Genomic DNA, 24,863 nt, shown 5'->3' with positions numbered 1-24,863 from the left:
AGACCTCCTGCATGGTTTGAACCGCTCAGGGGCAGAACAAACAAATATTAGCACTTAACACAGACCAGGCGGGCACAGCTCTAAGGGCTTTCCATGGTTTGGTTTTTTATTTTTGTAAGTTACACATAACACAAAATTATCATTTTAACCACTTTAAAGTATACAATTCAGTGGCATCGAGTACCTGAACGATGCTGTGCACCCAACACCAATATCCCATTCCAGAACTTTCCACCACCCCAAGGAGATTCCTTGTGCCCAGCTCCTCCCCATTCCCCCCTCGGGTCAGCCTCAGACAACCACCCAACCGCTCCCTCCGTCCGTCTCTTTGGATTTGCCTGCGCTGCCCACTCCATACGAACGGGGTCTTTTGAGTCTGGCTTCCGGCACTCAGCATGTTTGCGAGGTGCAGCCATTGTTGAACCACGAATCGCTAGCTCATTCCATTTCTGTAACTGAAGGATAGTCCATCCTGCGGTTAGGTCATGTTTGCGTATCCACACGTCTGCTACTGGACCTCAGGACCGTTGGCACCTTTTGGCCGCTGGGAGTAGTGCAGCTGTGAATGCTTGGTTACAAGTTTCTGTCACAGCACCTGCTTTCAGTAGTTTGGGGCTGACACACTGTAATTCATTGGATCCTCATAACTATCTGTTCACTGTATGGTTGAGGGAACTGACGCCCCGGGGAAGGTCGAACAATGTGCCGTGGCCATAGGATCAGCCCCCGAGGAGTGGCAGGGTCAGAGGTGACCCAGGCAGTCTGACCCCAGGGGTCTCTGAGTCCCCAAGATGGATGGGTTATGCCTCTCCTACCCACGATCACCTCTGCACAGCCTAAGAACCCCAGAAACTCAGATGCAGCCTCAATTCCTCCCCAAGAGACTCCCCAAGGGTTTGAGTGGCATCAGGCTGAGCCCTGAGGGCAGGGGAAGGAGTCCTGATAGGCTCAGCCAATCACATCCCCTCCTGCCAAGGAGTTGACGAAAGAAGGCATGCGACCCAGTGCTGACCAATGAGACGTAAAGGGTAGTTGTGGGGAAATGCTTTCCTGGACCAGATGACCGAGGCAAAGGGCCCATTTCACCCTCCACCTCTTCCCTCTTGCCACCTTAGAGAGTGAGGTGTGATGGGAGAGCTCTGGCAGCCTCTTTTGACCTTGAGGCACCACAGTACCTCTACCCACAACAGGTGGCAGCACAGAAGACAGAGAGCTCCTGACAATACCTTGAGCCACGGTGTCAGCCTCCAGTCCAGACTTCCTGTCCACTGAGATGATAAACTGAATTAGAAAAGCTACTTGTAGCCAAAAGCAGCCTGATAAACCTACGTACAGGAAAAGCCCCCAAGGGACTGCGATATGTATTTTCCACTCAACAAAAGATCCCAAGTCAAATGGTAGAAAGTACAAAAAATGTTATTCCCTGTATACTAACTTTGTGAGTTTTTTTTTCCCCAAAATATGCATTCCTGGCACAAAAGAAACAAGTATTGAAAAGGCATAACCCCCACCCCTCGGAGATAACCACCTCTCATATATTCATGTGTTTTCCATCCCTTCCTCTAGCTATAGTCTATAGACAATTTATTAAAAATGAGCTCCCTTGGAGCCCCGGGCTGGCTCAGTCAGTAGAGCACGGGAGTCTTGATCTCTGGGTTGTGAGCTGGAGCTGCACGTTTGGACACGGGCATGGACAGTCCTGCAGGGTATGTCCCTAAAGAACGGATCGTCGAGTGAAAGCAGGTACAGTTCAGGGATTTCCACATCAAGTGCCTCTTAGAAAAGTTGTACCAATTCAAACCCAGGAGTGCAGAGCGGGGCCCATTTGCATTTTTAATATACACTCTCTGGCTTATCCAATTAATAAAAGACTTCCCATTTAGGTTAGTTCGTTATACGTTATGAATTTGTAAATATCAAGGAGACTGTCACAACGAAATTTAGAAATTCAGTGAGATCATCCCTAGTTATGATTTTATGGTCACTTGTTATAATCGTTCAACCCACTGTGCTTTGGTAGACTAGGGGTGTGAGGGATGGTATCAAGCCATTGCCGGGACATGGGTGGGCTTTTCCTGGTCTGTATAGTTCTTCGCTCTGAGCACATAGGCCTGTGTACAGTTTTCAGTATTTTTTATTTCTCTCACAAATTATATTTATTGTTTAGTCTTTGCTTAGGGGAGCTTCCTGTGGGAAAATCAGAGAGCATTTCGGACCACGCCAGGATGAACATGCCTTACCTTCTTCACATTTGCAAAGTCCCAGTGTCCGGAGGAGGGGCAGGAAGTGATGCAACACAAGTGATTATGGAAATGTTGACAGACAGACGAGATCAGTGCCCGGCGGATGTGGTCCTCACGTTCCTGTTTTGGAACACCCAAGCTGGAGTTGATGCGCTCGTTAAATCACAGCATTTCACTACACAGGGCCAAGAGATTTCTTCTTGTCTAGAACCACCAGGCTCAAAACCGTGTTCTATTTTATAACAATAAAGCCAATGCCAGAAGGGATTGATTTGTTCACATCATCAAAACGTCCACAGCTTCAGGCTTGGCTGGTTCCAGGAACCCAGTGTCCTCAAGATTCCGAGTCAGGAGAAGAACGGCAGAAAAGAAATATCATTGGCTACAGTGAGGTCATGTTCCTATCCCTGAACCAATCACAGTGCCAGGGGATGGGATATGCTGATTGGCCAGGCTGGAGTCCCATGCCCAATCCCAGAGCTGGGAGAGGCTTCTGCCCTGCGCAGACCACACAGCCTGAGAGCAGGGTGCGTTTGCGAGGTCGGGGAGTCCAGGGACAGCTGTCCATGCAAGCAGGTTCAATGCAGAGAACAGACCCGGGGAGACTGCATCCATGAGGGAGCTTCCTCCTTGCCCTTGCATTTCACTCAGCAGGCGGAAGACACAGATGATGCTTATGCCTTTAATATTAAAAAATTTTTTCACACAGTCACATTTCCTTTTTTTTTTTTTTAAGATTTTATTTATTTGAGAGAGAGAGCACAAGTGGGCAGAGGGGGGGAAGGGGCAGAGGGGGAGAGAGAAGCAGGCTCCCCACTGAGCAGAGAGCCTGACACAGGGCTCCATCCCAGGACCCTGGATCATGACCTGAGCTGAAGGCAGAGGCTTTACGACTGAGCCACCCAGGCGCCCAGTGGTCACACTTCCTTAAGCATGTTTGCATTGAATGAGTCCTATACTTTGGACCCTAGAGCTGGGGTACCCCAATTTTTCACCATGGACACTCTAAATAAGGTAGCCGTGTTTAATTAGACCTACAAGGGGCAGTCCCCGAGAGCAGCCCACACCAGGGCATCCCTGATGAATTCTCAGCATGGCTCAGCTGCCACAGTGCTCCCCTGCCTTCCTTCCTTAGAGAAGGAAGCCCTCAGCATTAGCTCGGGTGTCCCTTAACACCTGGTCAACTGGTGGAATGCGAGCACCTTTCTCTTACTGTTCACTAAGACCTTCCGGTGTAACAAGCCATGTAACCATTCCAGTAGAATCAGAGGGGTTATTTTTATTTATTTATTTATTTATTTATTTATTTATTTTTAGGGGGGTTATTTTCATTCCCATTTTACAAATAAGGAGACTGAGGCTCAGGGGTTTGACCCCCTTGCTTTTAAGTCACCTAAAAATGGCGGAGTTGGGGCTTGAAGCTACTCTGAGCCGCACAGTGCTCTTCCTCTCTCTGCAGAAAGCCATTCCCGACGCAAAGCCGCAGACAGAGCTGCCTCCCAAGGGACAAAGTACAGCGTGCGCCCCCGAGATGTTGCTGATGGCCGGGTTTCTGCCTTGCTAGCATGGCCATACCATCGTGAGCTGCTGGCAGGTGCTGAACTTGCCCCACCAGTGCTGGACTGGCACAGGGCGGGGGAGAACCTGGGCGGTCAGGACCCATCAGAGGGCCTCGGAGGGAGAAACTCATTGTCTGGGAAAGCGGGGACCGCCGAGAGCTCTCGGATCCCTGCCATGAAAATTCATGTACTTTAACGACGGGGAAGGGCTGAGCTGGGCGGCGGCCCCCAGGCAGCCCCTGCACCTGCTGCGGGGCCGGGGTGCCACTCAGTTGATTAAATGCAGCCGTTAAAGCCCCCCTGGGTCTCGCCTCCTTGAAACCACAGCACCTAAAATTTCATTGCGATCATCTTGACATTTACAAATTCATAATGTATAATGAGCTAACCCGAAGTGGGAATCTTTTATTAATTGCCTAAAACGGGGAGTATATAATAAGAATGAATAAATACAACAAACCAAGCTGGCCCTGCAGACCCCCAAGAAGCCGGCCGTGGAAGGAGGCTTCACACACGTGACCCCTTGGGATCTGAGGACTGGGCGGGTGGCTGAGGCCAGTGGCTTTCCCTCATCGCGGGGTCGGTCCCCAGGCTGGGAGGGAGAGCTCCCGCCAAGACAGCAGACACTGTTTGGGTGGGTTGCCTTGTTGATGTCTGCAGCAGGTTTCAGAAACACGAGGGAGCCTCTGAGACGCCGCGTCGCCAGAATGCCCAAGAGATGATCCTTGCCCAGCTCTTTCTGCTCGCACCCTCCGCTTCAGCGACCTCTGTGATTTACAGAACGAAGCTCGCCTTTTGCCCCAAGATGTGGATATTCAGAGAATGACACTGACCATGGGCTGACCCTGACCTGAGGCCTGCTTGGCCACCGGCAAGGGCCCCATCGGCCCCCGGGGCCTCCCAGCGTGCTGTGCCAGGAGCTGTCTCCCCCCCACCCCCCATGGAAGTGAGGCCTGATTTCCAGGGCTCTTGCGGAGAGCTCATGCAGCTAAAAGGAGAGGCTGTAAACACCAAGTATAAACGCTTGAAACAGTGCTGACAGCTCCTTGCAGAACGAAGGTCCTGATTATATAACGAGGCTGCCTGGGGAAGGAACACTCGTGCCTGCTCAGGTTTTTCCAAAAAAAAAAAAAGGAAAAACAGATTTTAAAAAGTTAAAGCTGCCCACCTTAACCCTCATTCATTCTTCCGGCCGATGTTTACTAAGCCCCTGCTATGCGCCAGGGGCTCGACAAATAGCTCTAGGGGCTGGGGATGGGACAGAGAATCACACCAAATTCCCTGCTCAGGGAAAGCTGACATTCCAGTGTGGGAAGACCATAAACCGAATAAACAGGCAAAACACACAGCAGATCAGAGGAAAATGGGTATGAAGGAGAAAAGCAAAACAAAAGTATTTTTATTTTTAAAAATATATCAGTCTTGTTTCTTCATTATTTTTTTAAGGAAACTTTACCTCCCACACGGGGCTCAAACTCATGACCCTGAGATTAAGAGTCGTTTGTTCTACTGACCAAGCCAGCCAAGGGCCCCAAGAAAGTTTGTTTGTTTGTTTGTTTGTTTGTTAGAAATTGGATTTATTTATTTGACAGAGAGAGAGCACAAGCAGGAGGAGCAACAGAGGGAGAAGGAGAAGCAGGCTCCCCGCTGAGCCAGGAGCCCCCCACCCCAAGGCGAGGCTCAATCCTGGGACCTTGGGACCACAACCTGAGCTGAAGACAGACACTTAGTCAACTAAGCCACGCAGGCACTCCCTACCCCCAAGAAAGTATTTTTTGAGTGAAGAAAGAAGGAGTCAGAAAAGGCCTCCCTGAAAAAGTGTCATTTGAACAAATGCTTGAACGGGTGAGGGAATGAGCCATGCAAGTGATGCCCCAAGAACAGGAAGTACAAAGGCCCTGGGGTTGGATAGTACCAAAGGCAAAAAAGGCATAAATGGAGACCCACAGCCCAGACGGCGAACTTTGAAAACTCCACGGCCAGAAGACAATAGCTGCCAGCAACCAGGAAGCAAAGCCTGCAGCTGCCAGCAGCAAGCAGACGTGCTGGGCCGGCAGGGGCAGGGGGCAGGGAAATGGCTTCTGTGGGAGGAAGAAGGAGGGATGGAGGGGAGAGCCGACTCCGTCCCACATCTTCTGGCAGGCAGAATTCTCAGATGGCTCAAGACTCCCACCCTGTACAATCCCAGGACTGTGAAGACGGCGGATTTTTAGTCCTGGGCAGGTTACGTGAAATGGTACACCGTGAAAGAATGGGGCTGTTCCCAGGACGAGCTATGTGAAGCCACAGCTGGCTGTGAACCTGCGCGGGGCCACCAAGAAGGGCCGTGGGTGGCCTCCGGGTGGGAAGAGCAGCCCCAGCAGAGTAAGCCAGGGACACGGATCTCACCCGGTCCTGCTGCCACTGAACTGAACTCCTCCACGACCCCTCGGACTTGGAAGAGGATCCAAGGTCCACATGAGGACCCAGCCCGCGGGCCCGGAAGCTGAGAACGCAGCCGTCCTGTGCCTGGCTCCTGACCCCAGCTGTGAGCAAGTAAGTGGGTGTTGTTTGGAACTGCTCAGTTTGGGGTGATTTATAACGCATCAGTAGAGAACTAAGGGATGCTCACTTGCTATTTTGAGTACCTACTATGTGCTGGTCCCTGTTAGGTGCTGGAGACACAGCCCTGGGCAGGACAGATAAGGCTTCTCCCGAATGGGGCTTATATTCGAATTAGGGAAATGGATAGTGAGTAAGAAAACACACAACTAAGATAATGTCAGACGGCAGCGCCCCTGAGAGATGGGGCCCCAGAACGAGGACGCTGGGCTGATTTTCAATGGCCCGTTTCCCCCAGCCAGAGAGGTCCACGCTGGCATCTCCCACCAGGCAACTCCCATCAGGCAGAAGCTTTAGCCAAATGACCACCCCGAAGCCCTGTGGGACTCGCCCACCCTCTCTACCCTCGCCTCCTGCTGCTCTCTCTTTCCTGGTGTAATCCCCACAGGTCCTCCTCTTCCTCAAACACACCAGGCTTCTTCCCACCTCAGGGCCTTTGCACGTGCTCTGGCTTCTCCAGTTTCTCCTGCAGTATCACCTCCTCAGAGACCTTTGCCAACCACCCCTCCTAAGGGAGCCCTCCCCACCTGCATGTCTATTTACCCACCACGTCTTAGTCTCTCCTTTGCATGTATCACTCACAAAATGATCTCACTTATTCATTTACTTGATGCCTGTCTCCCCCACCAGAATGTAAGGTGCAGTCCGGCAGACACTGTGCCTTTCACCGCTGTCTCCCAGAGCCTAAAACAGCTCGCGGGACATGGGAGACTCTCAGTAAACATCCGCTGACGGAATGATTGGAAACTTCCTCTGATCAGTCAGTGGCTGTTTTTATTTCTTCCAAGAGAGGAAGGCAGGAAAAAGCAGTGAAAAAGGAATAATTCATAAAAGGACGAAAATCCTAAGCTATAGCGAGACAGCCATTTGCATAATGACGAGCATCTGATTTTTAATATAATTCCACCTCCAAAGTAAAATGTTAGCTATTCAAATGTAGCCAGGCCCCAGGAAAGGGCTCAGACAGACAGGAGCAGCAATCACACGGGTGGAAATCAAAATCCTTCCGTGGTTGTTTTCCCCGTCCCAGAACAAGTTCTGTTTGTGCCACTCAGAACTTGCTAGCTATTCCAAACACTGCTAGCGATCTAACCCACACCCATTCCCAGCTTCGGGCTCCCTTTCCCCCTCACCGTGTAAGAGGAAACTAAATACTTTCCCAGGCCCCCTGGAAGACCTACTTGTGTCTAGTGAGATGAATGGAAGAGGTCTAGGGATAGTCTGGGAGTGCCTACGGGAAATGGAAGTGGGGAGCCTGATCAGGTCCTAGATCTTACTCCTGCCTTCATGTTGCTGTGATGGCTGGAGCTGCAGCAGCCACCTTGTGACCATGAAGAGAAGACCAAGAGAATCACAGAGATTGTTGGCCCTTACTTCATTAAGCAGCTTTATCATCACCCAAAGATAACCACTTCTGAAAAATATATTCTAGTATATACATATATACACACACATACATATATATATATTTATATTCTTGATATATATAAGTAAATGTTTATCAAGTCATAGTAGTGAAGTTTCCTGTTACCTGCCAGCAAAAATCATTTCCTACCAATATGTCAGCTCTAATGGTTACAGACAGCTTCACAAAACTGAACAGTTTTGTCTTTTGTCAAAGCAATTTCACGGTCATGGTCTCATCTCATCACCTCAACCCCCCTGAGCATTTAGAGGGGCAGAATTCCATTTCCCCATTTGCCAGATGAAACTTCTGAGGCTCAGAGAGGTCAAGTGACTCTCCAACCCTCACACAGCTTTGTGGCAACACCACAAACTCAGAACTAAAATCTGGACTTCTGAATTCCCAGTCCAACATGTGGAAAAACAAGAACCTATAATATAAAAGAGGATCCCTAAAATTAAACCTAAAACAAACAAACAAATAAAACAAACCTTCATTGTAAACCTCTATTTTATGGCTTTCAACTAAGAGATAACTGTTGTGATTCATTTACAAACCCAAGACCCAGTGGCCCCAGTCTTAAACATGAGCGGGACCCCAGAGCAGCAGGCCAGGGCAGCAGGAGCCCATCCACCACAAGGGGTGCAGGACATAGCCGTGCTCAGACTGGCCGTGCTCAGATTGCCCTGGGCTGCAAGGACCTTTGACAGAGGTGAACCATCCCAGTGTCCCTGGGAAGGACAGAGATGAGAAGCCGGCTGCAGTATGGCCTGGTGATCACTTCACACCCGCGGAAGGGCAGTAAAAGACTCACGCCCAATGAATCACCTGCAAGAAGGAAGGGACCCCCCGGTGCCCATGAGATGTCCTGCATCTGGGCCCCAGGAGAGGCCCCTATTTCCGTAGGTGGCCGGATGGTACATGTACTCCTCTTCCCCTTCCCGCCCCCTCTAGCAGGTGGGAGTTCCCAGGCTGCTTCGTTCCGGGTAGGAGAGGATGTCATGAAAGCAGATACAAAAGCCTTCAAGAGTCATGCTTTGTCTTCCCAAACCCCCGGCTCTTTGGCTCTGGGATCATAGGTGCAGACGTCCACCAGAACGGAGCGAAGCAACATAAATAAGCAGAACAGGACAAGGGCAGGGCAGTAGGGAGTGGTGCCGACTGGTGAGGCCTGCGTAAAGGCACTCAGATTTCATTTTGAAGAGGCAGTCCTGGGGAGCGGGCAGGTGTACCCCAAGATGGAGTGAGATTTCGGGAAACCACAGGGCGGAGGGGCAGAGGGAGAAGCAGGCTCCCCGCTGAGCAGGGAGTCCAATGCGGGGCTCGATCCCAGGACCCTGGGACCCTGACCTGAGCCGAAGGCAGACGCTCAGCGACCGAGACCCCCCAGGGCCCCGAGTGGGGATCCTATGTTTCCAGCTTCTCCACAGCACTATGAGCTCCCCAGCATCACTTCAGTCAAGTCCTTGCAGCTCGAGCAACTGACCCGGTCGGTCTCGGACGCACCCAGGGGTCCTGACTCTGATGCACACGAGCGATTGTGAACCACTCCTTCCGGCCACTGTGCTTACAATAGCTCACTCCCTTGTGACTCGATCTTTGAGGGCGATTCTGGTCTTTGCAACTCACCGGGGCTGGATTCGGAGAACCCCAACTGTCCAAACTCGGAGGCCTCACCGGGCTGGGGGGGCAGGGTTGCAGACCAACGCCGGTTCTGGAATAATCGCACTCGTCCTGGAGACAGCAGCCAGGACCGCAACAGACAGCGCGCAGTCGGATCAGGTATCTCAGTCTGGTCCAGAGGTGGGTTTTACTGCCTTTCCTCATTATTAAGAATTAGGTCTGTGTCATTAGCACACCAAGCCATCAGCTCGAATCCGTCCGGCCATCTGGACGCAGCTCTTGCTAACAGCACGAGCCCAGATGGATGCTGTTAGGAGAGTTGTGAGTGGAGATCAGTAGGAGGGAGAGGGACAGAGGGGGGGAGACAGACAGAACGGGGTCCATTTTCCATATGCCCATTTCCTAGAGGCAGACACTGAGTCCTAGAAGACAGAATGAAGTGGGGCAACCTGGCTAAGGGCCAGGCCCTCTGAATGCATGGCCTTCCCAGGCGGGTCGGCTGTTTGGGCCTGACCCACAGCGGCTTCCCTTCTCTTCTGAGCAGAGGACTCAGACTTTCCTTTGGGTGGGGTGATGGGGGGGGGGGACTACACTCTCTCCTTGAGTCAAGTTGTAGGCCCACGAGCGGCCCTATGACCCAAGCCTGGGCAATCAGATTCACAGGGAGGGTCCCCCAGGATCAAGCCCTGGGAGTGAGGCCAGGAACTTTGCTGGGACTCTTTGGGAGAGCCCCTGGGAAGGCCAGCCTCCCAGAAGAGGAATGCAGGGCACACGGTAAGTGGTTGGGCAGCAGGTGCAAAGAGGAAGTTAAAAGAGCAAGAAACTAATTGGGGTGGTCCCTGCAGAAGGTATGGGAGGGGAGGAGGCAGAACTGGGCAGAAGCTTCGAGACCCCACACAGATCTGACCACACGGAGCACCTGCACAGGCTCTGATTAGAGGGGACTGCGCCCTGGCCCACCACCTTCCCGGTCCCCAGTGGGTGTGCTCAGAGACAAAGGCAGACCCAAAGGTGGCCGGTTGATGTGCCCCTTACCGTGAAGGAGACAGCGGATTCTGCCCCCAAGGGAGGCCCCGCCATGGTGGGACACCTGGAATTGCAGGGGCCTCTTGCTGCCTGGAGAGGACAGTGACTCGCATGCAGAGGGCAGCAGTGCCCACAGTGTAATGAAGGGGATGCATGGAGGACACCGTCTGAGGCCCTGGATGCAGCCGTGCCTGCAATCCACACCCACACTTCCTCCCACTCACAGTAGCCAACAGATCTCTCCTTTCTTAAAGCCAGAGGCATCTGGGGTTTTCACTCGCTTGCCAAAGAATTTAACATTCTCCGTCAAGCCAGCCTCTTTGAGAAGTGAATACATTTTTTAGTTAATGGACTCCCATTGAAAGCTCTTCACATGGTTAGCACGGTCTAGGCCCTCAACCACAGCGCCGGGGTCAAGGACAGCCACGGGACACAGCATGTGATCTGGTTCTAGGACAAATTTTAGAAGGTAGCGCTCATATCCCTACCTCTAAAGTACACTCAGGTATTCACAATTCAGTGGCTAAAATTCTGTATCATTTATTTTTTCCTCATGGATGGTCTCCTATTGGATAAAGTGAGTAATCAACATTTTTTTAAAAATACACCATTTTCTGCGAGACTCAATAATCAACAAAAAGGAGTGGTCAACAGTAGGGCCCCAGGCGGGCCCCCAGGGGTGTGGGTGTGAGGCTAGCTCCCAGCATGACCCTGGGCAAGCCACCCGGACCTTGCACCTTGATTATCTTCATCTGTAACCTGGGGAAATGACACTGCTCACCTCGGGGGCCTGACAGGAAGGTTAAATTAATTACTGAATACAAATGTGCCTAAAACAGTGATACTCATCATCTATAATAAAATCATCATCATCATCAATAATCCTACAATAATCGTCACCTGGAATATTTTTAGCACCATACTTAAACATTTCCGTTTTTCTGAACTTGACCTTGGCACAAAAGGAAAGGCTGCCCCCATCCCTGACAGTCTGGATGGAACTGGTGGGCAGACAGACAGCTGGACGCCGCCGTCAGTCTGTCTTCCTCTGAGGGAAAAACATGCAAGCAAAGACGGCGCGCTGTAACCCAATTTGAGTGTCTCGTTACAATTATATAATGCTAATTGCCGGCTTTGTGTTCCATTTGGCAACTTGTTAAAGTAATTGAACAAAATATAACTAATGAACAATTATAATGAAGTTCATAATTAGGTCCTTGAAACACTTGATATGGAAAATATTTCAGATGCTTTTAAAAAACTGTACTCAAGTGAGGTGAGGCAGATTCAGACATGGGAGAAGCTATGAATGGTTTCTCTGGTTCGAAATGAATCAGCTCCCCCCAAATCATTACTCAGCGCCGGACCCGTAGACCTGAGATGCTAATTTCGGTGAGACAGTGGATGTGAGTGCCTGACCCAAGGCGTGGCACAGAGTAGCTATAGGAAAAAATACTAGTTTCTTCCCTCCCCTTGGGCAGGAAGGTGAATGAGGGTAGACAATGCCATCCATGACTGGATATTCTGTGTGGTCCTGCCCAGGAGACTGGCACATAGTAGGTGCTTGGCACATAGTAGGTGCTTAGAAACTGTAGCTTTAAAAAAAAAAAAAGGAATGGAGTCTGCTTCTTTCTGAGGATCTCCTTCCTCCCCAATTCAAGATTAGCAATGACTGCCAGGGGCCAGAGCACAAACTCAAGACGTGCAAGACCATAGTCATCTCATAGGTTGGCCACCCCGACCCCCATTCCCACTCTCGAGGTGGAAAAGCCAATGCTGACAAAGTAACTTCCTAGTGGAGAACCTGGCGGGCCCAGCCTCAGGCGCGATCAAAGCTGACAGCCAGAAATGGGACCGACCGATAGCACGTGGCCCCAGAGACAATGCTTCAAGGGGCGCTGGGCATCACCGCCGCACGGTCCTTGCCAAAACTCACAACCGAACCCAAACAGAAGGAAGTGTCAGGGGACTCAGTACTGCAGAGTCGTGGGCCTGTCCTCTTCGCAAGATCGAGTTCAGGCGCCTGGGCGGCACGGTCCGCTGAGTGTCAGCTGTTGATTTCGGCTCAGGTCATGATCTCAGGGTTGTGAGATCGAGCCCCAGGATGGGCTCCAGGCTCAGCACGGTGTGCTAGACATTCTCTCCCTCCCCATCTACCCCTCCTTGTTGCTCTCTGTCTCAAATAAATAAATCTTTTAAAAAAAGAAGAAGAAGAAAAAGAAGATCAGTATCATGGAAAGCAATGGAAGTTTCGGGCAAAGCTTCTGACTAACCCAGGCTTAGGAACATGACAACTGCGTGAGGTGTGACCCAGGCTTTCGTTCGGGACAGTTGATGAAATCCGAAAAAGGTCGGTAGCTTGGGTGATCGCATTGTTTCTATGCTAATTCCCTGATTTTGATCACTGTGCTGTGGTTATGTAAGAGAATGCCTTTGTTTTTCGGGAATACACAATGGAGTATTTAGGGATAAAGGGACATTGTGTCTGTAACAGGCTCACACAATTTGGAAGGAATACACGTACGTGTGTGTACGTGTGTATACGAGGGCACAGAAAAAGGAAAACAGCAGATGTCAACATGTGGGGAATTTGAGTCAAGGATACTGGGTATTTTTTTGTGCTAAGTTTGCAAAAAACTCACAACCGAACCCAAACAGAAGGAAGTGTCAGGGGACTCAGTACCGCAGAGTCGTGGGAAAGTATGTCAAGACAAGAAGTGAATGGGTGGTAGAGGGAGAATTCTAGGGCCTGCTCCCCAGCCTCCTTGGTAGCTTGAGGCAGCCGTGAGAAACAGCCCTGCTCCATGAACCGGAGGGGAAGGCTGCAAGGCATCTTTCAGAGAAAACATTTCCCCACACTGGGGGCCGCAGGGAGACTTCTTGCTGCCCTGGCCGCCCCACACCGCCACGTCCGGCCACTGACACAGACGTGTGAACATGGGATCCCGAAGCTGTGGCAGCCACTTTGTGACCATGAGGAGGAGTGCAAGAAACGGTGGTGCCCAGAGGCCTGACACTGCTCCCCGCCTTAGGTGGTCACATGAGATCACGAAATGCCTTTACTCAGTAAATCCCTTCTGTTTGGACATTCTGTTGCTTGCCACCAAAGCGTTCCCACCTCTGTGTCCGTGCTACCTACCCAGGCCTTACCTCAGGAAGCCAGAGCCCCCCCCCCCCCTTGTCCCTAGAGCCAGTAATGAATCTGGGGACGTGGCTGCCAGAGGACTCAGCCCAGGGAGCCAGGCTCCCCTCACTCACACCCATCAATGTCGTCTCTGTCTTGGCTTCTCCTCCAGTTCCAGGAAGCTTGCGGTCTGCTGGGGGCGAAGCAGGGAAACCCTGCTCTTCCTCAAGCTTTTTTCCCTCATTTTTCCCCATTTTTTTGGTCTGTGCCGCCTGGCCTCTCAGTTCCAGACTTTTATACATTCTTTTTTTTTTTTTAAGATTTTTATTTATTTGACAGACAGAGATCACAAGTAGGCAGAGAGGCAGGCAGACAGACAGTGGGGAAGCAGACTCCCTGCCAAGCAGAAAGCCCAATGCGGGGCTCGATCCCAGGACCCTGAGATGATGATCTGAGCCGAAGGCAGAGGCTTAACCCACGGAGCCACCCAGGCGCCCCTCAGTTCCAGACTTTTAAACAGCAACAGCTATATAATGGCTCTTCTCTCTCCCCGCTGCTCTCTCCGTCTCTCTCTTATGCTGTCACAAACCACCCCTGATGTAATGTGCATTCACAGCGGCCCAGCTGCCCAGTAGCAGGGAAGGGTCAAGGCACGGTAGTGAAATCAGTTAAAGGACAGGTCAACTTGACAAAACCCCTCCACGACAATCTTTCACAAAGCATCGATGTCCCTCCACTCTGTCCCTCCCTCTCAGACTCAGACTCTTCCGACCGACTCAGCTCTGTGCGTCTCCAGTGGGCCACACGCAGTTCTGTGCCCCAGGTTTCGTCCAGGCAGCTCCCAGCCCCCAAAAGGCCTCCCCTTCCCCACATACAAGCCCGAGAGGGAGACCCTTAGCAGTCACGGCAGACTGTGTTCTGCTGCGAAACAGATAAGCCCACAGGGTCGGTGGCTTTACGCCAGCAGCCAGCAGCGTTTCTTTCCCTCACCCACCACCAGCGCAGGCTGGAGGGCGGAGGCTCCGCCCATCACGATGGCTCGGGACCCGTCGGATGGGGCAGCCACCCTGTGACAGGGCACCGGGAGCTGGAGGAGTGCGGTTCTTACATCAGCAAACACTGTGCCCTAGACCGCACACACTAGCCTTCGCAGACCATGCGGCCTCCCCTTGGGTTCCCCAGTTCGATCTTATTCTGGAGGACTTTCCAGGCCCTTTTTCCAGATCACAGATTCCTCGTGGTAAGTTTCTTTTGGAATATTGATGTCCAGGCTTTTCTGCGGACCATGAAATCAGAATCTGGAGGAGTAGGACCTGGAAATCAGTGTTTACAGCATACACACATCCCAGTGCACAAATCCTATTTTTTTTTTTTTGGTTAAGATTTTACTTATTTATTTACTTATTTATTTAAGCAAGAGAATGAGTGTGCACACGTGGAGGGATGGGCCGAGGGACGAGCAGACTTCATGCTGAGAACGGAACCTGATGCAGGGCTTGACCCCACAACCCTGAGATCACGACCTGAGTTGAAACCAAGAGTCAGGTGCTCAACCAACGGAGCCACCAGGCGCCCCTCCTCCCAGACCCTGTGCACGAATCGTAAGCGTACATCTCAATGATGGTTTATGGCGGTAAAATACACAGAACACAAAATTTGCCATTTTTGCCATTTCTAAGTGCTCTGTTCCATGGGACATCCACACAGCTGTGGGGCCATCGCCACCACCCCTCCAAAACTTTCCGTCATCCTATTAAACACTCAGCACCCCTTAAACACTAATTCCCCATGTCCCTCCCCCTACCCCAGACCCCGAATAACCTCTGTTTTCCAAGTCCACCCATTTAAGCTACCTCGTAGGAGGAGGATCGCACCATGTCTGGACTCTGGAGTCTGGCCTCTCTCACTCAGCACGTTTTCAGTGTGTGTCCGTGTTGTAGCATGGATCACAACATCGTTCCCTTCTCTGGCTGAAGAATACTCCCTTGTGTGGAGGGGCCCCATTTTATTTCTGCAGTCATCTGTCGGCGGACACGGGGGCTCTCTCCAACCTCTGGCTGTGGTGAAGAGCGCCGCTGGGAAGAACGCTATCGTGCAAACGTCTGTTTAAGTCCCTGATTGGAGTCGCTGGGTCATACAGTAACCCTACCCTTAACTCCTTGAGGAACTGCATAACTATCTCTTTTTTAAGATGTTATTTACTTGAGAGAGTAAATGAGAGCTTGAGCACAAGCGGGAAGGGCGGGCAGAGGGGTGAGAAGACCTCCCGCTCAGCAGGGAGCTCAATGTGGGGCTCAATCCCAGGACCCCAGGATCATGACCTGAGCCAAAGGCAGACACTTAACCAACTGAGCCACCCAGACGCCCCTTGCCAAACGATTCCTACAATGGCTACACCATTTCATATTCCCACCACCGATGCAAAAGGCTTGATTTCCCCACATCCTCACCAGAGCTCAATTTTGGGTACAGGTATATAAGCTCAAGTAACCAGGGTCAGGAACTGGGCCCTCAACTTTTTTTTTACGATTTTATTTGTCAAAGAGAGCAAGTGACAGAGAGAGAGGGAGCACAAGCACAGGGGAGCGGCAGGCAGAGGGAGAAGGAGGCTCCCCATCGACCACGGAGCCTGACATGGGATTTGATCCTGGCACCCCAGGATCAGGACCTGAGCTGAAGGCAGACACTTAACCAACTGAGCCACCCAGACGTTCCCGTGCCCTCATCTTTTTGTGGTTCTTTCTCTGGAAAGGCTGGCTGACTCCTAACCCAAAAATAAACCTCAGGTCTGAAGATGCCATATTAAAAATGACATTGTCTCCTTGACAGAGTGGCTAACGATGCTACAGCAAGCAGGAACCCACTGATCACAGGGCTGCCGCCTCCCATCTGGACGAGACAAGTCAGAGTGGCTGCCTGGCTGTCCACGGCCAGGCCCAGAAATCTCAGCCTGCACCTCCCAGGCCTCTCCCCAAACTGTGAACGTGAAATCCAGCAGCCACATGGAAGGGCTGACCTCCCCGAATTCAATTTGCAAGGTCAACCATGCAAGAACCCAGGCTAATAGAATTGTCACATCTGCGTCCCAGCCGTTTACAACGTGCTCTTGCCGGGCCTGAACACGAAAGCAATTATGTGATACACACTTTGGCAAGAACCTGAGGTTCCCATCAGGGGAGAGAGACACTGCGACTCAGGTTCTTTAGCAAAAAACAGAGAGAGAGAATGAGAGACAGAGAGAGAGAAAAGGAGGAAAGCCACAAAAACACATTCATTATGAAAATTTGAAAATTTCCACTTCCCTCGAAATCACATATGAAGACCTAGGAATTGAATCCTTTTGAAAGCTCCATTGTTTTAAGAGTATAAATAGCATCCTCTTAAAAACCCACAATTTCAATCAAGCTGGAATAATGGGAAATTCCATTCATGGAACGTTGTCTTTTAAAATTTCATGACACATGAATTCATTCCCCTCCAAATCTAATTAGAGGCTCAAACATATGAGAGGGTTTGTGACAGCATCAAAGGGACTTGGAAACCGTACATGGCAATTGATCTTTTTCACTGGGGGATGATTTTTTTTTTAATCAACCTAGACATTCGAGAACGCCCCTCCTCCCCCCAAAGAGGACCACAGGAGGAGGCCTATCGAAAGGGGGATTCTCTCTGTTCTTTTGCGAGCCCTTCCTGAAAGGGTCCAGAAGGTGAAGGCTAGCATCTAGAGCCTGCCCATCTGTGCCACCTTGGGTGAGGTCCTTGAACCCGGTGCCTTGTTCCCCATCTGCAAAGTGGGGATAATGATGATATCTATGTCCTGGGCCTGGACACCATCAGGCGCGTGCCCTTGGAACAGTGCCTGACACGTGGTCAGTGTCACAGCGATGTTAGCTATTATTAGCGCCAGCCAGCCTAGAGCACAGACAAATGGCTCCAGACCCCGAGGCCTATGGTCCGAGGCCTGAGTGTTATAGAACGACGGTACAACAGACCCCCCCGGTGGGAGCCACCGCCCTCGGCTACCAGGACAGCCCAGGCTGGCAGAAACAAGTGTGTGGCCTTCAAGTAATGGTACCTGGCTCGGCTGTCAGCACGCAGAGGGGACCCGGGCAGTCATTACGAAAACTGCGGGGACACAGGAAGCCTGAGGCAGGGTGACCTGCATCAGCTCGTTCCAGCTGGGACAGGAGCAGCAATCCATGAAGCACTGACTGTCTGCAGGTGCCTCAGGCCACCCACATGGGGCCATAGAGGATACCATCCCAGCTCTGCCAGATCCTGCCAGGAAAGGGACTACCGGGGGAGACGAGGCAGCACCATGGACAGCGTCAGGGCACTGCAGCTGGCCTGCCTGGGGCCTAAGGCCAATTCTATCCCAACCCTCTATTAGCTCTAGGACCCCAGGCAAGTTAACCTGTACACCTCAGTCTCCACTCTGTGAAAACAGGAAAACAAGGGGAGTTGCAGAGAATTCAATCAGTTGCTGGGCTCTGAACAGCCTGGGCTCCGGGGAGGGTTTGCTCAATGGGTGGCTTCTGCCAGGGCTCAGCCCATGTGCGTGGATTGGCAGAAATGGCCTTTATTTTTCCATAACCAGGATGAACTTCTCCCGTGAACCCCAGCCTCCTAAGGACAGGACATTGACGTCAGTCAGTCCTGCGTGGGGCTCCCCCACTCCCCGGGGCTTAAACTGGGGTGGAGGGGGGTGTGTCTTGCCCCAGCAGGGGGTGGAGGGAACATTTGGTCATGGTCCTCTCCCACTGTGGTCCCCACTGAGGCGGCTTCCTTGCTCCCCGGATTGCCTCCGGCACAGCCCAGGGTCGATGAGGACACGAAGGTCCGAGGAATCCCGCGTGCCAGGCCTGAGAATGGTGTCGGGCCACGGGAGCTGTTATGACCAAGCGATTGCAGAAGCTGCAAAATCTCCCAGTTGCTAAGCTGAATCCAAATGATGAAGCCATGAGAGTCTCGGGACATACATTGGCAGGCTAGATTTGAACCGCAGTTTTAGACCTCTGCTCCCTGTTGTCAAGTCTGCAGTCCCCGGAAACCCCATTCTATAGATGGGAAAACTGAGGCCCTGGGTGGTTGAGAGACACACCCACTGTGATCCAGCGTGACCCCAGATCACCTTCGGAGCCAGCTTCCTAATCACAGCTGTCACCTTGACACAGAGCAGACACCCACCGTCCCCAGCTTTCCCAGAGCTGCGCCCCGCCTTCTTCTAGTATCTGCACCGCCAGTTTGGCCCTGCTGTAAAGGAGCCTGTTCTGATGGCTACTGCCACATAACCACCCCCAAACTCAGTAGCACAGAACAAAAATAATTTTACTGCATTGCCAGGCTTCCATGGTTCGAAATGCAGGCAGAGCTCAACTGGGTCTTTCTTCTGTTCCGTGTGGTGTCAGCTGAGGTCACTCGGTGATACTCAGTGGGTGGAAGACAGGTATGGAGGGTCAGAGACGGCCGCACTCCAGAACCAGGGGCCCAGGCAGGGACGGCTGGAACTCTGGGCCAGAGCACCCCCATGTGGCTTCCCAGCTTGGTGACCTCCAAGGCTTCAGCCTTTTTTCTTTCAGTCAAGGTGTAATTTACCTAGAGCGCTGGGCACAGTAGAGATGTACGGCGTGTTGATTTGATCCACTTTTATACTGCAACAGGGTCACCACCACCTTCCCTATCAATCACATAATTATCTTTCCTTTTCTATAGTGAGCACCTTTGAGATCTAGCCTCTGGCCACTTTGAAGGATTTAATACCATACTGCTGACTTCACTCACCAGACTATGTATTGTCTCCAGAAACTATTCCTCTTCTCGCTGCAAGCCTGCGCCCTAAAACAGTATCTCCCCAATTCCCCCCCTCCCTCAGCCCCGGGAAACACCATTCTACTCGCTGGTTCCATGACCTCCACGTTTTCAGATGCCACCTGTCAGTGAGAGCATATGGTGTCTGTCTTTCTCTGACTTGTCTCGCTTAGCACGATGCCTTCAAGGTCCATCCACGTTGTCACAGAAGGCAGGATCTCCATCCCCGTGTATAGACCACCGATGGACACTCCAGTCCCCTCCCTATCTTGGCGACTGTGAATAATGCTGCAGGGAGCAGACCAGCACGGGTGTCCCCTGAAGATCCTGCTTCCATTTTCTCCAGTTTTGGGGTTTTTTTTTAAGATTTTTGTTTTTTTATTTGACAGAGAGAGAGAGATCACAAGTAGGCAGAGAGGCAGGCAGAGAGAGAGGGAAGCAGGCTCCCCGCTGAGCAGAGAGCCCGATGCGGGGCTCGATCCCAGAACCCTGAGATCATGACCTGAGCCGAAGGCAGAGGCTTTAACCCAGTGAGCCACCCAGACGCCCCTTCTCCAGACTTCTTACACAGGGATGGGCTTCCCCAGAGTGAGCAGCCCCCAAAAGAACGAGGTCGAGCTCCAGGGCTTCCCTGGCCAAGCCTATAACCCACAGAGCACGTGTCCCACCCCATGGATCAAACCATAGGATCAAGCGTCACCAGCCTGCTCAGATTCAAGGACAGGGGACCCAGACACACTCCTCCCCTCCAGAAGAAGCGTCAAAACACGTTCCACCACTTTTCTTGACCTGCCACAACCCTGAGGCACTGCTCTTCCTAGAGGACATGTGGTAATTTTCAAAAGACAATTTATCCCAGGGGGAGCTGCTTCTCCTCAAAGGGGGGCCCATCTGGGTTGAAATCAGGCAGATCCTCAAAGCCCAATTCTTGTGTTTGCGGTCTGTGCGCAGAATTCTCACTTGTGTTCATGACACGAGAGCGTTCACAAGCAGAAAAACAAATTTTCTTCTTGAGGTTCTGTTTGGGAACTCTTCCGGGCCAGATCCAGGCAGGGCTCGGGCTCCCTCCCCGGCCTGAAACAAGGCCCTCCTGCACGCACTTGGGCCACCCGCTGCATCCGGGGTCACCACCCCAGGTAGGGCTAGTGACGTGGAGGAGGCAGGACCCTAAACTCAAAGTTCAGCATCAGCTCCTTCCCCCCTCCCACCTCCCTGCACCAAGTCCCGGGGTCTCACTGACCCCCTGACACCATACTGATGGGGAGCTCGTACCCTCGGGAACCCATCCTCAACACCCCCAGCGCCACCGTCAACAACCCAACAGCCACCTTCCCCTTCCCCACTCTCATTCCAGGTGTGTCCAGGTGGGCTGCCCCGCCCACCCCCTGCAGGGGAGGGCAAATGAGCCGGGTGTGCCCACTCAGAACCTCCCATTCCCCTGGTCATGGTGGTTGATTCTGAGATGGACACATGATCTTGGCCAGGCCCAGGAGACCCCTCCCTGAGCCTTAGGCCCCCCAAAAGCCAGGCTTACTCAGAACGAGGAGAGACTCTAACTGTAGGTAATGTTAAGAGGTTAGATGCCTCTAACCTCATCGGCCAGATGCCTGGCCTTACACATAGGCCGTGTGATCACCCCACCGTCCCCACAGCCCTGTTAGAGTTCATCTTTTTAATCCCCACTTTTATAGCTGAGGAAAGTGAGGCTCAGCTAGGTTAAGTAGCTTCCCTATGGTCACACAGACAGAAGAGGAACCATACTTCAGATCCAAGTATTTGGGTAGAGAGTAGGCTTGCCAAATGTAGCAAAACTATAGGACAGCTAAGTTTGAATTTCTGATAAACAATGAATACTTTTGGTGTAAATATGTCCCACATTATATTTGGGATATACTTATATTGGGGATATACTTACACTGAAGAGCTATTCACTGTTTGAGATTCAAATTTAACTGAACATCCTATGTTTTTTTAATGAATTTTATTTTTCACTTTAAGTAGGTTCCATACCCAACATGGGGCTCAAACTCAGGACCCAAAGATCAAGAGCTGAATGCTCTACCGAGCCAGCCAGGGATCCCTGAACATCCTATAATTTCTCTGGCAACCCAATTTCTGAGTTCATGCCCTTAACCACAATACTCAAGGGGCTTAGAGATTCCATGAGAGATACTGAATCATGATCCCACTGTCCCAGCTCCTGGATCCCACTGAGCCTGAAGCCACTGATAAGAGATGGCTTCCCGTCACAGAGCCAGTCCCAACTGAAATGAAGCCTTACCAGTGGTTGGCGCCAAGCAGGGCAGACAAGGAAGAGGTAAAGGGAGAGGATCCCCGTCCTCAAGGACCTGAGTGAGGCCGAAGAGAGAGCACTCATACACGGAAAGGTGCTAAGTGCAGTGTGATCCCATCTGCAGAGCCCTGGACCACTGAGAAGGTAGACTCACTTTCTGTCGCTGCATAATGAATTATCACAAACAGAGTAGCTTAAAGCAGCACTCATGTATGACTTCATCGTTCCTGTTGACCAGGAGTCCAGGCATGGCTTAGCTCGTTCTCAGCTTAGCGTGGTCAGACTGTATTCTCATCTGGAGACCCAACTCAAGAAGGATCCCCTTCCAAGCTTCCCCAGGTTTAAGGCAGAATTCATTTCTTTGTGGCTGCAGAAGTCATGGTAGCTTGCTTCTTCAAAGTCAGAAGTCTCTGCTACTTGAAGTCTCTGACATCAGATAAGACTCAGAGCCTCTTATAAACACTCACCTGATTGGGTCAGACCCACCCAACTCTCGTCTTCCTTTTGATTAATGCAAAGTCAACTGATGAGGGACCTTAACTGCATCTGCAAAAAATCTTCACTTTTGCTATCTTCTGTTAGTGGGTAAACAGGTCACAGGTCCTGCCCCATCCAATAGGAGGTAACGCAAAAGTACAGGTGCTAAGGGCAGGAACTGTGGGGCCCCTGTAGGGCACGTCTACCGCAGAGGGGAATGAGTCAGTCCATACTGGTACAGCAGGACAGGCTTCCCAGGGAAAAAGGATGTGAGCCCATCTCTGAATGGCTGGTGGGAAGGGGTGGGTGAGGAGTCAATGGGGGAGGGAGGGAGGGCAAGGGGGAGCAGACGCAGGGGCCCCCGAGGAGGGCTGAGCCCTCCTGCCCACACAGCCCCTCCAGCCGGCCAGTCCTGGCCCAGCACAGGGGTTGCAGGGGGCTCGGGTGGGGGGATGGGGAGCAGCTGAACATTATTCCAGACTTTTGAAAGCCAGACGTGAGAATGCAGAGCTTTAGTTTCCAGAGTTTGTGTAACGGAGAAACACAGCACTTCCCACCCCCCCGCCCCCTCCCCCACCCAATTTTCTTAATCTAGAAATCCGTTCTCACAGGCACCAGGCCCCTGCTGGTTTTCCAGGCAACCTGTCCTGCTGGGGATGGAAGGGGGAACAGAGAGAGACAGAGGAGGTCAGACAGGTTCTCTCCTAGAGAAAGAAGGAGCAAACAAGGGACAGGAAAAGGGCCAGCCCCTGTGAAAGGGTGGGAAGAAACAGAGAGGCTGGCTGCCCCCTACTCCTGAAAGGAAAGCCCCATGCGGCTCTGGGACCCCTGCCCAAGGCCCTGTAACTGAGTATGGCTCGTTTCCAGTGGGCGTCATGGGACCCAGGCCTGGCCAATCAGCACATGCTTAGCCAAGTGTGATCCAAATGGCCCAGTGATCTTCAACACTGGAACTCAGGTTGGAAGGACCAGAAGGAAAATCCTTCTCCCCTCTCAGCACTGGGAGGACAAGATCCTGGAGTAGGAGGTATCCAGGTTAGCAGAGCAAGAGGAGAAGCCATCTGAGAAAGCAGTCAACACAGAGGAAGGTAAGCTGACCCATGGAGACAGGGAACCCTGATGCCATTAGAGCCCCTAGATCCAGCCACACCTGAAGCTCATCTTGGCACTGGAGTTTTTAAACCTGTGTGCCAATAATCCTTCTACTTGCTTGAGCCAGTTTGGGATGGGGTTTCTGTTCCTTGTAGCCAAGAAAATCCCGAGTCGTGACTGAAAAAAGGAAATGGGCCCCACAAAGAATGGGACCGTGCCATAAACAGGTAAGTGATAAGTGGGAATGCGAGAATGATAAACTCAGAGCCTGCAACATGAAAACTAGGTCCAAGCCATGCGGGGCCACTCGACAACCACCTCTTTTCACTCCCCTAAAACCACCCTGACTTGTGCCTTAGCTATTTGAGGCCAGGAAAGAAGGCAGGAGCCAGAAGAACAGGGAGGGCAGCCCCAGCAAGATGAAGAGGTTTGCAAACCGTTCCAGCACATAATGAGTTGATGAACAACTGTTTCTCCCCTGGAAGTCATCTAATGAAATGATGAGACCATCCGCTTCCTGCTAGGACGGTCAAGGCTGCGCTCCGACGTGATCGACCACGACAGCCGAGCCAGGGCTTGGCTCGTAACGTAGTTTAAACATCATCTTAATAGGCCTTCACTTATTTGCTTATGACAGTCTTGAGGACACGGGGACAGAATAGTAGCAGGCTTTCCGAACTGACAGAAAAGGCAACCGTGGCCTGGAGGGACAGAACCACAGCTCGTCAAAGCCAGTTTGGGCTTCTAGCCCAGTATAACAGGCTTCCGCTGCGTGTTCTGCTGCGTGTTCAACACCTATGTGCCTGATGAACCACAGTGGTTCTCGAATTCTCGCACAAGGGATGCTGGGACTGCAGCGAGAGAACAGAGGAGGACATGGGCGAGAGCTGGACCCCGCTGGACCCAGCCAGCTCCTGGTCCAGATCCTTGCTCCGCCCGGCCACCCCCTCTACATGGGCATACCCCGATGTCACTGCTGGGCTCCAACTCCTGTGGCTTCCTGGTGCCCCTCAGAACACAGTCCACACTCTAGTTCCCACCACGCGGCCCCTCTCCCGCTCGGCTCTGTACCCTTTCTCCAAGCCACGTCTCCTTGGATCCTCTGGGTCAGTCCATGCACTTCTTGGGACCACGGCGGAGGCTCGCTCTGCTCTGCCCACGGGCTGACCTCCCACCTTCTCACGGGCAGCTCCCCTCGGAGGCCGGCCTTCAGCACCATCTCCTTGGAGAGGCCTTGGCCGTGGTGTCTGGTCAGGCCTCCTCACCTCTCCTTGCTGACCACCTGTCTTCCTGCCTGAAGCACCCACTCCCTTGAGCAAGGGACTCACCACGTTTGGTGACCACTGGCCCCAGTGACAAACAGGGTATGTCGCTGGAAGAGGCAGTTATTGCCCAGTCCCCAGCCCTGCAGACGCCCAGGAAAAGCCTCTTGACTGGGACACGGAAAGGCATCCCCACCCAGGCAACGGCTCGGGGGGACAGGCTGAGATGGCGGATCCATGAGCAGCCAGAGTCGGGCCAGGCAAACGTGAGATGGGGGAGTCTCTCCGCTGGCCCATGTGTGCCACGTGTGAGTGGGTGCCCGGTTCGGGTCCCTCACCCTGACAGAAAA

The 24,863-nt window shown here is 52.1% G+C and overlaps 1 protein-coding gene across 1 annotated transcript in view; it reads right to left on the bottom strand.

Moving 5' to 3' along the window:
* Nucleotides 1-217: 217 nt before the first annotated feature.
* AACS (acetoacetyl-CoA synthetase) overlaps nt 218-24,863 on the bottom strand; it is a 79,504-nt gene continuing 54,858 nt past the window's right edge. The window contains exons 18-19 of the mRNA XM_059139288.1: nt 2,241-2,363; nt 218-1,268 (exon numbers count right to left, since the gene is read on the bottom strand). Of these exons, the coding sequence (XP_058995271.1) occupies nt 1,083-1,268; nt 2,241-2,363 (309 nt within the window). The 3' untranslated portion in view covers nt 218-1,082. The remainder of the gene's footprint in view (nt 1,269-2,240; nt 2,364-24,863) is intronic.

This window comes from Mustela lutreola, chromosome 11 (assembly GCF_030435805.1).
Source record: "Mustela lutreola isolate mMusLut2 chromosome 11, mMusLut2.pri, whole genome shotgun sequence".
Lineage (NCBI taxonomy): Eukaryota > Metazoa > Chordata > Mammalia > Carnivora > Mustelidae > Mustela > Mustela lutreola.
The sequence above is the reverse complement of the archived record's forward strand: the minus strand, read 5'-3'. Positions and strand labels throughout refer to the sequence as shown.